The sequence below is a fragment of the Bombus affinis genome, chromosome 16, assembly GCF_024516045.1.
Source record: "Bombus affinis isolate iyBomAffi1 chromosome 16, iyBomAffi1.2, whole genome shotgun sequence".
Lineage (NCBI taxonomy): Eukaryota > Metazoa > Arthropoda > Insecta > Hymenoptera > Apidae > Bombus > Bombus affinis.
In genome coordinates, this window is record NC_066359.1 from 8,585,467 (window position 1) to 8,598,407 (window position 12,941).

A 12,941-nucleotide genomic window follows, 5' to 3' on the forward strand; every position below is an offset into this window, starting at 1 on the left:
AGTTGACGGATGCCTGCCCTATGAGATTCCGAGACCGAAATCACAAGCGACGATGCACTTACGTATTTAATTCTAAATCTAGGCGAAATTTATGATTAAAGGCCTTGATCAAGAGGGACGTCCGATGAAAATGTCTGCCCGTCTGCAAAATCGAAGGAAACTCGGTCTCATCAAGCGTATATAATTTTCATCGTACAAACTTCCGTATACTTACTCTCATTCTGCCTTTATTGTTTTGATATCCACCCTCTCCGTATCCTCTTTGAGGATACTAAAACGTGAGAAAATGTTCAAGTTACCAACAACAAGCATTTAGGTGGATCCGACGGACGGAAGAAAATTAGGCGATAGGTTCCGGCCGTTAAACCGAATTTACACTTGCCACTTTTCACTTTGGACGATCATCGCGAACGATCCATCCGCGGTAAACGTGCAACACGTATTTATTTTACTAGTTTACAAACTAGTAAAACTAGTTTACTAGTTTGTTGATCCAACAGATCTTGAAACAGGAAATAATTTCGCTGTCCTTAAACGATACAATTTAATCGTCCGTTCGATGGAATATTCTCCAAAAAGCCAAAACATATAATAGTAAGGCTTTATATTCGTTGCGTGCGATGTGCGTGCGAAAAATGCCAACTGGTAGTCCGAATACGTTTTCGTATAGAACCGTACTTGTAACGGCACACGCACGTTCTACAACGTTCTACAACGTTCTACAACACAAGATATACGTATAGGCTTGACGGTGCCGTTTCGCAATGAAACTCGATTCGTCAGAAGCAGAGATTGCTTCTACTTTGTTTTCGTAGAAAACAATCGTTCAAAGCGACCAGCGAACAATGTTTTTCGATGAATCATCCGCGGCGATCGTACAAAGCGAAAGGGTGTAAATTCAGCTCTAGCCTCTCGTGAATCTTTCCGAGAAATTAGGAAAACAGGACAGGAGAATCGGGCGATTAATTACCTTGGATATGCTGACTTCTCTCGTGGATATCCCCATTTTCTCGTGATGCCGTAACTGTACTGGATAGATGATCTGATAGTAATGGCCCCCGATATTTTGTACTAGCTCTTGGTTTTGTCGATACTCTTGTAGTAGTCGTTCGGCCTCACCTGAAATCAATTTTCCCGTTCAATCGAGATTCATCCCTTCTATCTCTGATCTTATCTTCGTTTTTACGACAGCTCGTTGTCGCGTTACATTCCATTTTTGTTTCTTTGCGCGGCCTCCTGCGAAACGTGTCGAACGATTTCGAAATCGTGACTTAAGCCAGCGCAGAATAACGAACAGTCGTCGGTGCAGACATCTCGGCGGATAATTTACATATTGTGTGTCCGCGAACGGTTCGCTGATAACGGTAGACAAAATGCAAATCCAGAGACAATCCGCGTTTACAGTTTAGCATCGATCTGTATTTCGATTTCCATCGGAATGGAAAACACGAGCCAATGTCTGCGGACAAATTAGACGCGAACACACCACGTTATTCGTCGGCAGTCAGTGTACGGCGTGGGGCGGCAACATTATTACAATCGGACAGAGGACGAGTCTACGTGAAAAAATAAGTCGAAACCACGTTTCTTTCATTTCGGGCTTCGTTTACGATAAAATCGACGTTGAGGATTCGACGAGTGTACTTAAATTTGGCCAATTCCTGCGAGAACCAAAAGTAAATAATCGATAGGAGTTCAAACTGTAAAATAGGTAAACTGTGAAAACGAGTAAAAAACGTAGAATACGATCTTTTCGTCGGATGTATCATTTTTGAGAATAATAGATTCGGAAGTGCACCTGCACCACGCCAGTTTCTAGTTAAACACGTTTAAACCGTATTTTCTTGAAAACGAAAACTCAACGTCTAATATGAACGTCTATAAGCTGTCTATACGCAATGTTTGTCAGTCTGACAATTAGACATTACGCGGCTTCTTACAGATACGGATTTCTAGTCGAAGACGAGGAAGAAGATAATCTATGTATTCGCCTCCGGCGAAATCGAAAAGCAGCTGTGATTAACTGAATCCGAGTAAGCGAGTTTTCCTTCCATCCCTTTTTTCATCACGTTATAAACTGTTGCTGCTGCTGCCAGCTACGAATGAGTCGAGATAATCAGTGGAGGAGGGCCTCCTCGAAGCATGTAGTATCTAGTTTACCCTCTTATCGACTGTCCGGGCTTTGCCCGATTTAACCCGTCCCATTCAAAATGAAGTGTATGGATAATTACTTACTTGTCACGTTTCTACACCCTTCTCCCCCACCGTCGCCCCCTTTTCAACACGTAGACATCACCGTGTAGCGAATTATCACGCGGCTGTCGCGATTAACCACAGAGCAACTAATTACCATGCCACTCGAATCGAGGTCTTTTCCTCCCGACGAAATGGTTAAATAATTTGCCGATCGTCTTCCCCTTCACGCTCGATTTGCTATTGAAATTATCCATCTATTTGATCGAATTTCGCTGTCAGAATCTTGCACTCGTTATCGCGTCTCCTTTGCCTCGAAACTTTCCAATAAGCGGAACAAAAGAAAAGAACGAGTTTAACGCGCGTCGACACGTAACACCTGTTGACGAAATACGTTCGAGCACGTCGAAATATGTACATATTTGACCGAGATATTACGTGTCGAATTTAACCAGCAGCAGGTAACTCTAGCGATAACAGTTATGCTAATCATGCCCGGCTAACTCGTTAAGTTCCTTGCGTACCGTTCCTTGCAAATACAACCAGAGAGAGTTCCATTCTCTGTCTGTCTGTCTGTCTGTCTGTCTGTGTATGGTTTTCTCGCCCTTTTCTCTCATCAAATTCAATTAAAGTTATTAAACGAGTATGGACGCGGAACAGATTATTTTCCGTTTCGAATACGCAAGTCGTACGTAGTTTCCTATGTTTGTAACGTTGCTCCTAATTTCCAGATTATTGGTATTTTATCGTTTTCGCGATAAATGGACCGGCCAGTCCATATTGCGTGTTTTATGCGATACGTTTTGAAATATTATTGTCACTTAATAAGGCACAACTGTCACGATCATATCGGTAAAATTTGAAACCAATCAGAAAATGTTTTTACGCGTCTTTAGGATATTCCATATGTTTGAAAAGTACAGATTTGTTTGATTAGGTTTATAAAGACAAGAATTTGTATAGACATATACTAAACGTTAAATATGCTCTCACTGAATATCGAGATATATTAATACAATGGATAACTGACCGTTTGATTACTATTTTAACCTCTGCGAGATATTACCTAATTGTATTAAATATCTTGCAACTTTTGTGTACGTGCATACACTGTCACTCGTAAGTATTAGGATTTAGGACAAGGAAAACTGCTGCTTTCAGGGAATACGTTTTGCATTTGTACAAGAATGCAGTTAAATACATACGATGCGGTAAATTATAATAAACCTAACCGAAATTTCATTTACAAGAGATTCAGATAAGTGAATCAGATAAGAAAGTCGGGGAACTTTGCTCAAAATCTGCTCAGTCCTATTTTACCTATTGTGCCTATTGTAAAATATGGAATTAAGTAAAGAGGCGAATAATAACAATAACAATAACAATAACAATAATAATAATAATAATAATAATAATAATAATAATAATAATAATAATAATAATAATAATAGTAAGAATATGGATATTGAAATTGATCAAAATAGCGGCCGAAAGTACCTATCGGAAACGTAAAATCTCGTTGCCGAAGGAAAGAAGAGCGCGGAGCTGGTCATTTTCCAGCTAGGAATAGCTTCGAGTTTCCCAGCGTAAAGTCCGATTAAAGGGGGAGTTAAGGCGGACGGGGCTGATATTTTTTCTCGGAACTAGTATTTACGAGCGTGAATCCTCTCCGTGTAATTTCCGATCTCTACCTACCGCGGTTCTCGGACGAAATCGACAGAGAAGCTTAAAAGTTGCCCGATCCGTCCGACCTATACGCATATAGACGCATATGCTACGGCGAACAAACCACGGACTTCCAATAGATATTCTCATCCTAGCAAGACGCGCTGTTGACGGCGTAGATTCGTTTCGTTTTATTTCCGCTTTTTCGAGGGACCGTTGCCAGGAAGTTTAAAGGGGTTTACTCGTTGACGAACCAACCGACTAGACTCGTAAATTGAATTTCCAGAAACGGTTCGTTCAACCGAGATTACCGACCGATTAAGTTGGCCCCGTCCATGGGTTTGTCGAACGTCGCGTTGACAGGCCGTTTATCGCGTCGTTTCTGTGCAATTGCCGTGTATTTAATTCTATTCGGTCGTAGTGTCCCGTGCAGTGTATCGCGTCCTGTTTTCGCCTCCTGTTTTCGCCCGCGAAACTATCTCCACGCCCACAGTTTGCAAACGTCACTGACGTATTTAGACAATCAGTTTCTTTTTTCTTTTTGTAATACCGTTTATTTGCCACGTTAATCCGTTAATTAGCCACGATCCTTGGCTCGTCATCGAAGAAAGCATCCTTGGCTACCACGCCATGTTACCGGTTCTACGGTAGCAATCTCGCATTTTACAACCTAAAGTCCGGTATATAAGCGGATATATTACATATTCAGATCGCTTTCAGAGTCTACTATTATCATCGCGTCTCGGCGCGTTACGGCGCTAACGGAACCTCAAAATGTTTCGCGTAACGCGCTTAATCTATTCGTAGAAATTTTCCGCCACGATCGTTTTCGTGATCGCGATAACACGAGATGTTTCCCTTGCACGCCCTCTAGAAATCGAAGCTACTCGCAGACGCTCGTAAAAGTCCGCGTACACGAGAGTCTCCCGGAGAAACAGGTAGAATATATGCACGTGTAACTCTGCGTGCATCGATTTACTCGATACAATAGCTCGAGTCGTCTACGCTATATCGTTTAGCGCAGGTCGGCTCCCTACACTCGGAAGCGCGAATCGCTATTAATCGAACCGCGACAAGTCGTTAGATGCCGGGTGTGCCGCTGACGAAATTCTCGGCGGATTTGCTTGCCGACCTGCGCATTTACTTTCCAACCGGTCAGCCACGCGTCTAATCAAATACGAGTATGAATATTAATTTCTTTTTTTCGGGCAAGCGTGTACGACGCTTTAACCGACCGCCGCCTGTTTTGTAATTCAGATGTCCCGACGCTTTTCCTCCGACAGCATCGAAAGGCCGAACGAAATTGTCCCGTGAAACGAAAGAAATCGCGTTGTCTCGTGCAGCGAGAGAAAACCGCGTTACTAGAAATACAAACGACGCTGTATTCTGTGCCGCGGAAATTCTCCGGTTTTCAGTGGACGAGATGGCGCGTCGCGGAGCGACGGCCGCCGTTTTAAGAGATTTTAACATCGGTTACCCTCGTCTCGTCCATTTTATACTTGGACGCATCGTCCTCCCGTCTAAAATTTAACCCAATTTAAGTTTCGTGTTCCCAGCCAATCACCGCTGTTGACTCAACGATAAAGCATTCTGCGCGTCCGGAGAACTAGATGTAACCGCAGATCGAGTTTCCGAGGGATGTGCTGCAATGCGGTCTATCTCCGCCTTTTTCCTCCCTTCGCCTACGTTTCATCGCGATTCGAAGGAAATCTGTGCGTTTGCCGCGTGTCCTTCGATTTTCATCCTTCTCTCTCTCTCTCTCTCTCTCTCTCTCTCTCTCTCTCCCTCTCTCTCTCTCTCCCTCTCTCTCTCTCTCTTTCTCGCGTACTTTTCGTCGCCAGTCTAAAGTCTAAAGCCGTTCGCTCGCAAAGGGCCAAGCGCAGGTTAACTCGAAAATACGAGCATTTACGCGATGAAAAACGCTTTGTCTCGCGACAACGTTAACGAGAACGCAGGGCGGATACGCTGTCGCGCTGCTCTTCTACGCGATAGCATTGATTCGAGTATTCTGTTCGGTGCGCGATTAGTATCTCGGCTCTTATTTGGAGCGCGTTGAATTTTCTACGTCGCCGAGCCGTGTGTCGCGCTTCAAAGAGAACACTGACTTTGACTACAACCTACAACTTCCTATCCATTGTGTATTTACGCGATCGTCTCGTAACTTTGCGTTGCCGTTCTCTCTTTCTCCGTACCTGTGGCGCGACAAAGGCTCGGCCTCGTAATACCGTACGCTTGACGCAAGATAGTCGCACGTCGGTAGGCTGTTGCGTAATTAGGCGATCGAAACGTTCGAAAAACCGCGTTCGCCTTTTCTTTTCGACTTACCAACGGAAGTCTCTTCGTTCCAAAAGGAATCATCTAAGGTGTAGTCGCCTTCTGAAACGAGAAAAATAACGAACCGGTTAGCGGCAATCGCATCGACAACGTATACGCTATCGTCTGTAAGTATTTCGATGCCTGTTAATTCTTTACTTTTTCCTATAATTGCGATCAAATCCAAAGTCCCGTTACATTGAAACTGAAATAATCGAAGCAACGAACATATCTTATTATCCTATATGTATAAGGATCAAATTCCATATTTATCTGAAATAAATAACCGGATTGGAACGTCCGGTTTTTTACTTTTACGTTCAAGCAGAAATCAACCCTTTTGTCCGATCGTTTTCTATGTAGCTTCCGATAATTTCTTAATAATTTTTATACATAAAACATCTTTCTATGCAATTCTCCCAAGACATCGACTTCTTTCGAAAAGTTTACTTTTATATCGACCATTTTGTCATATCGTTCATCGTTTTATACTATTTGTAAGCAGCCGCATAGTTGATCCGGCTCGGATAAAAGGGTTGATCGACTTCTCTCTTGAAGTAAAATTCTTAGGTAGGTGCAGCCGACGTTTAAAATCGCTCAATTTGGATCGTAAAATTTCAAAATTAGTCGTAGCTATCGTCATTCATCTTCGATCATTGTCTTTTTATTTACCAACCAACTAATATCGACTATCGTCTCTGTCAACAACTATTAACTGTATATGATTGTCTAAGATAACGTCACAGGCAACCATACGATAAAACAGCTTCGTTCGAAATCTATTCTGTATATCGGTTAAACGAACAAACGAAAAATAATAATAATATCACGGCTAAGAAAGAAATTCGGCTTACACTTTGCCCACTTTTACAAAACTATCTTAGTTTACAAGTAACCTACTTGTCGCACTCTTGTCTCATTCGTTCGTTTTCCAATTGCATTTTCTGACCTATTCGCTACTGTTACGCTCGTATCTATCCATCTGTCTCTATGCACGTAAATAGGTAAACATTTGCCATAATTTGGAAGCGTGCAAATACTTGTGCTTTGTGTTGCAATCGTAGTAGGAGGGACAGAGCCAGAGAGTACGCGAATGCAATCGGCGCCGAGTCCCATTCGCTCGCTTCGCTGGTTGAAAATTCGAAAGTTGGCGAGGAAAATTCCTATGGGAAGCACTCGGTCCGCAACAACGAACCAAGTTGTAGCCCAAAGGAATTTTGGACGGGTTGTCTGAGAATTTTCTCCCACGAGGGACACAAGTTTCCCGAGATGAAAGTTTCGAAACTGCATGCACGAAAAGATTGACAGATGGTCGTATCATCGAGACGGCTGGTCTCTTATCGAAAAACGGTATAACGCTCGCTTTACACGATCGTGATCGACCAAGGTGTTTTAAAATATCGAACGGCTTTTTCAACAGCTGTCCAGGCAGCCCAGAGGAAAGCGTTAGCCGCGAGGAGGAAAATACGACGAGGAAAAAGTGCGTACTCGGATCCATGCGATATTTGGTCGTGTTGGAAGCCTTAGAGGATGTCGCGAAAACAAGTGGTGCAAGCGTGTTTAATAAAGAATAACGTGATATACGTACAGTGGCTCACGAAAGCATCCCAACGCTTTCTACGGGATCCTTTCCTAAATATATTATGTACATTATATCGGGCCAGTGGAAAAGTTAAATTCCAGTAGATGTCGCTAAATTATTTATTTGTCTGCCAGTGGCATCGGTTGTAGTCGCGTGTGCAAGATCGCGCACCAGCTCTTCCTACGATAAAAAGCTTGAAATTCGTCCATTGTTTTGCGACAAACGAAGCGCAGCCTCATCGTCTATCGAAGTAGATGGGGCTCAGAGTCTAGCTTGGATATCGGCGCGTCAGATTTTCACAAATCATTCTTTTATCGTACGGAGAGTCGGTGCTTTTATAGCAGTTGCTTCGACGCAAACGAATCTCTCCTTCGTCCATTTTCCCAATCTTCTTTAACAATTAGGAAAATGTGCTGTGAAAACGCAACGAGTCTGCCGTTGAAACGACGATCGATCGAATATCGCTCTTTTAATCCGTTACGAGGTTTGCACACGCAACAACGCGTGCGACGCGCAGACAAACAATTTACGAGACGTATTGGCATCGGGTCGTTTGTACCGACCCAATAACACGAAACTCTTTGAAATTTCGTTAGTACCGTAACGAGACACAACTGTCGTAATAGTGTAATTTGAAAGCAATCCGTCAATGTGTATAGGATGGCTCGCCCGTTGTACGATGGTACGTACCATGGTACGACGCTATGACTCCATCGCTTATCGGAAAACTTGTTAATCTTTTCATCCAATCGGATGATTTAAACGATACTTGAATGCGGTATTATCGAACCGATTAACACGTATGTAGCTATTTCGAACAGAGTGGCGTAAAAACGCCCATCGGCCACCGCTATTCCACGCTGTTCCGCATACCACGTTTTTCCTTTACGTCTTTTACGTCTTTTACGTCTTTTACGTCTTTTATGTCTTTTAAGTAGCCATACACCGACAAAGCTGATCTTTCACACTGCATGCGTTCCAGCAAACGACAAATCAATCGGCGAATTTTTATTCGAACGGAGGATGTGCCTGGTTGGAAGAAGGGGTAGCAATATCCCTTCCTAAGGACATTTGTGGTGGGTGGATCGAAATCCGAAAACAAGCCGTCTCCACTTAAATCTCGACAGAATTGCGAGACGATGCTGAACGCAGCATCGCAAACCATTCCGCAGCAGCATTTTCCAACTTTGTCCCCCTCTTCTCATAAACCGTCACGTTCCGCTGCACCTAGCAATCAATGACGGTCACGCTTCGTCGATTTTCCCTGTATAACCATTCGGCACGTTGCGCGTTTAGCACATTTGCCCGGTTGCTATGTCTGCGAAACGTCGCGGGTCTGCCGATAAACGAGCCACCGAGCCAGCTCGATCATAGATTCCTCCTTTGCTTCTACTTGCCCACTCCACACCCCTATGATAATCGACGTTGTTTCTCGGCTCGTTTCATCTAGCGTTGCGCTAGCCACAGTTTTCCACAGTCGAAGTCGGTTTGGCCAGCTGCTTTCGGCTTGATCCGTGACGATCGATCAAACGCGCCCCGTCACCGACCAGTAGCGGATTCACGAGCGTGCGATACGGCCGACCGCCCCAACCCCACAATCAACAAAATCTACAAATATTACGTCACAATTCTGAAAAACTTGACAGGTACGCGTGCAATTAAGACGCATTTAATTATTTAGCCTATAATTAATAAAATATAAATTACAAGCGAATTCTAAATACCGGTTGAAATATGTACTCGTGTATTTTTACGCGTTCCGCGTCCCTAAAACAAGAGAATGGTAGAAACCATTCGAACCAAACGAACATTAGGATATTTAAACGCGTGACTTTCTTATCGCGGTATCGTTAAAAATATTGAAAAGGCCGGAATTTTTGTCAGAACGTCTTTCCGAATACTTGATACGTGATACTTGATACGCCAGATGCGTTTAATCGCGCTGCATGCATTCTGAGTTTCTAAAGTGAAATTAATTTGAACCAGTTAAGAAGTTTCCGTTTCGTTTGTTTCTTTTTCTTGTCAATGTCCGTTGTGCCGGCACCCGGTTACACCGCGCTCGCTCCAACCATCCCCGTGGCCGGCCCTGGCAGGAACGCACAAACGGAAAGAGAGAAAAGGGGTTCGAAGACTTGAAAAAGCGCACAAGGCGCGGAGAAATCGCGACGAATACACGTGTCTGTATCCGATGGAAAAATATATACGAGTCGGGTACGAAACTTTTCTCCCAAGTTTCATTAAAGCCCGCGAAACTTTTTCATCTCCGTGCCCATCCCGGGGTTTCATAAAATTCATAAAATGGACGGCGTGCAGATAAAAAGACTCGGTTGCCAGTGGCCTAGTTCCTCGTAGTATACGAAAAATAACCCCGAGGCGAAGAGGGCCTCGAATAGATGATAGTCAATGACGATGTTTCTATAGGGGCTCGGTCGTGAGGCGACTTTCAGGTAGGCGACCGACCAGAGGAATTCTGCCGGGGGTAATCGACGCGCTCGAAATTACTTCTGTTTCCCACCTTCGCCCTTCTTTAATAACTAATCGTCGAGTTATCGTACGTTCCCCTTCGTTGCACGGCCGCGTCTTCCTGACCAATGTTCTCGGCTTGTCAGCCTCATCTACGTTCTCATCTCGTGCATCTCATTCGCGTTCCGTCCACCGTGTACTCGATCGTAGAAACAAAAAAGAAAAGAAAAGAAGGAGCGATCGATCGATCTCCAACTACTTTGCCATCGAATCCAGTTGAATCGCAAGTTGTACGCTGTAAGTTATCTACAGATTCTTTAATTCCTCGACTCGCAAGACGGAATAACAGCGACCAGTGATATCTAAATAGCAGAAGTATATGTCGTTCTATACAACAAACGCTAAGATAAATTATTGCTACGTTTTTTAGCAAGTAAAGCAAAGATGGTAAGGGCCGTTTCTAATTATCAATTGTTAATTGTCGATTGTTAATTCCTATAGCTATAGTTAATTTTCTATAACTTGGTGAAATTCACGCACCGTTACTACAAATTGACTATAGCGTTGCGATACTTTGCGTTTGCAGAATCGCTAAAAACAATTTCGATCGACCTAACCATTTACTCGAATACGCCTTACGAACGTAATCGCGAATATTTCAGGTTTCGCTCCCTAAAGCAACTCTGCTTCTGTCGCTGATACCCACCCGACCATTGTTCCACTCGTTTCGTCGACGATTTCGAACAGCAGTCGCGTTACGATTGTTCCATCTAAATCAGTTTCATCGACCAGGAGCCCTGCCTCTCTTAACAACGTCGGGGTAAGCTTGCCGGCTGTTGCAGCGAAACACGATTAGAACGTATTATATGGCGGAGTAAGAGGAGGGCCGCGACTTAATGTTCGCACAGTGAAATTAAACGGTTCAGAAAGTTGTATAATCTGCCACGTAGAGCGGCCCAGTGGCCAAGTTGACGGCAGTAAGGAGAAAGATTTACGAAGGTTTAAGTTCTGCCCGTGTCGTCGGACAAACTTGCCCTTTTCCATAACATTTTCGCCGTTTCTCATATTTTTCACCACAGTGGACAACGAATCTTCCTTAGAAACTTAGAAACGTGTCGCTGCTTATGCGAAAACGTGTTTCAGGGCAGAAAATGGCAGTGCGCGTCTGACGGACGATTCCCAAAAACACGGCGCACGATCGGACGATTAACCCGAGGAAAAATTGGCCTCGTCGCGGAAAAAAGCTGGCGTCGCAACCGATGAACTCGGCTCGTTTCTTCTCGCCTCGGGCCTTTTAACGATTTCGCGCCCAGGCTGTCTCTCTCTCCCTCTTTCTCTCTCTTTTACTCTCTTTTCCTCTCTTTTCCTCTCTTTTACTCTCTGTTCGCTGGTTCGTAGCTAAAATTCTGCACCGGATACGCGATGCTCGCGTGCAATTCAACCATCGCGGGCGTCACGCCCACGATGGAATTAACCGATTCGCGGTTTCGTATAATCCATCGTACGAGTCGACGCTAGTAGAAATAACAAAGTAACGGGGATCCGGATTTCATACGGCAGACGTGACAGTCTACGAGTTTGTGGAACTAGTGGTCGGTTCGTACGCGTACGCGTTCCCGCTCCCTTTGAGGCGAAATTGCTGGAAAAGCACACGCCTCTCGGACGTACCGCGATCCGACTGATTTTCTTCCTCTTTCCTTTTTCGATAAATTCGGACAAAACGCGCGTAGAGAGAGAGAGAGAGAGAGAGAGAGAGAGAGAGAGCGAGCAAATGTAGGAGGAATATTGTTGGAGAGAAAATTATTTTATTTCCGAGCAGAACACAGATCGGTAAGGAGAATAGGAATATCGTGGCTCGCAGACCTACGGACGGTGCAGTTTGTTCGCCTGACTGAAATCCACTTGATTTTCTCGCGTGGGACGTTCTAAAGAACAAAATGATTGGCGGCCTTTTGTTTCGCTGGACGAATTAGAAGAGCGAATTCAGATACTTCGTTGAAACGTGAATGCCGACTAGCAGCGTACCACCCACAACGCGATGCGACGCGACGTGACGTAACGCGACACAGCAATAGCATGGAAAACGCGAACCATCGGATACCGGCTAGGTAGCGAGCTTCTTTTCGCATCGGCGCTAGCCGTTTTAACTCGATCAGCGAGTTTGCTCTTTGTTCTAATTACTTGGAGCGATATTCTTTGCGCATCAGGGGAAAGAATAGCCTTGGAAATCAACATCGTCCGATATATGCGTACGGTCAGCCGCCAAAGTATTCGTACAGCCTTCAAAACGGAGTAACTTTTTTAAAATTGGACGACCGGAGACTTTTCGAGAAGCTAGAAAAAGGATCGGTCGGCTAGTTCGATGCGTAAAAGTAATTTTCGGAACATTGAAATCGGTAGAAATGGTGAAATTTCAATTTCCTTAAAATTTCTTTTATCTTCCAGCGAAGAACCAGTCCTCCTAGCTTCTCGAAAAAGCTCGAGTGGTTCGGTCCAATTTGAAAAAAAGTTCTTCCGTTTTAAAGATTACTACGATTACTTTTGTGACTGGCTGTACCTATTATATCCTTCTCTACGAGTAATAGCGAGTTTTAGACTTGCTACGGCGCACACCCCGTCGACCGACGTAACGTGGAAATAAAATTTGACAGAGTTACCCTGTCCCTGCTTCGTCAATAATGACGTTTTTCGCTCGGCAATCGCCTGGCCTTTCCTCCTTTCTCCC

The 12,941-nt window shown here is 44.1% G+C and overlaps 3 protein-coding genes across 23 annotated transcripts in view; 1 reads left to right on the top strand and 2 right to left on the bottom strand.

The window, feature by feature from the left end:
• The window catches only part of LOC126925544 (centrosomal protein of 131 kDa), a 109,403-nt gene that overhangs the window by 27,560 nt on the left and 68,902 nt on the right, over positions 1-12,941 (top strand). The gene's annotated exons all lie outside the window — the stretch shown is intronic.
• The window catches only part of LOC126925541 (disintegrin and metalloproteinase domain-containing protein 11), a 73,288-nt gene that overhangs the window by 25,696 nt on the left and 34,651 nt on the right, over positions 1-12,941 (bottom strand). For 18 of the 20 annotated variants that reach the window (XM_050741164.1, XM_050741168.1, XM_050741165.1 and 15 more), the window contains 4 exons: positions 6,184-6,234; positions 971-1,119; positions 215-271; positions 63-142 (listed from right to left, as the gene is read on the bottom strand). In XM_050741164.1, coding sequence (XP_050597121.1) covers positions 63-142; positions 215-271; positions 971-1,119; positions 6,184-6,234 — 337 coding nt within the window. Of the gene's footprint in view, positions 1-62; positions 143-214; positions 272-970; positions 1,120-2,235; positions 2,463-6,183; positions 6,235-12,941 lie in introns of those variants that run through there. The other 2 variants (XM_050741174.1, XM_050741170.1) reach the window with 2 other exon arrangements.
• LOC126925554 (basic-leucine zipper transcription factor A) overlaps positions 1-12,941 on the bottom strand; it is a 92,198-nt gene that overhangs the window by 16,642 nt on the left and 62,615 nt on the right. The window lies entirely within an intron of this gene.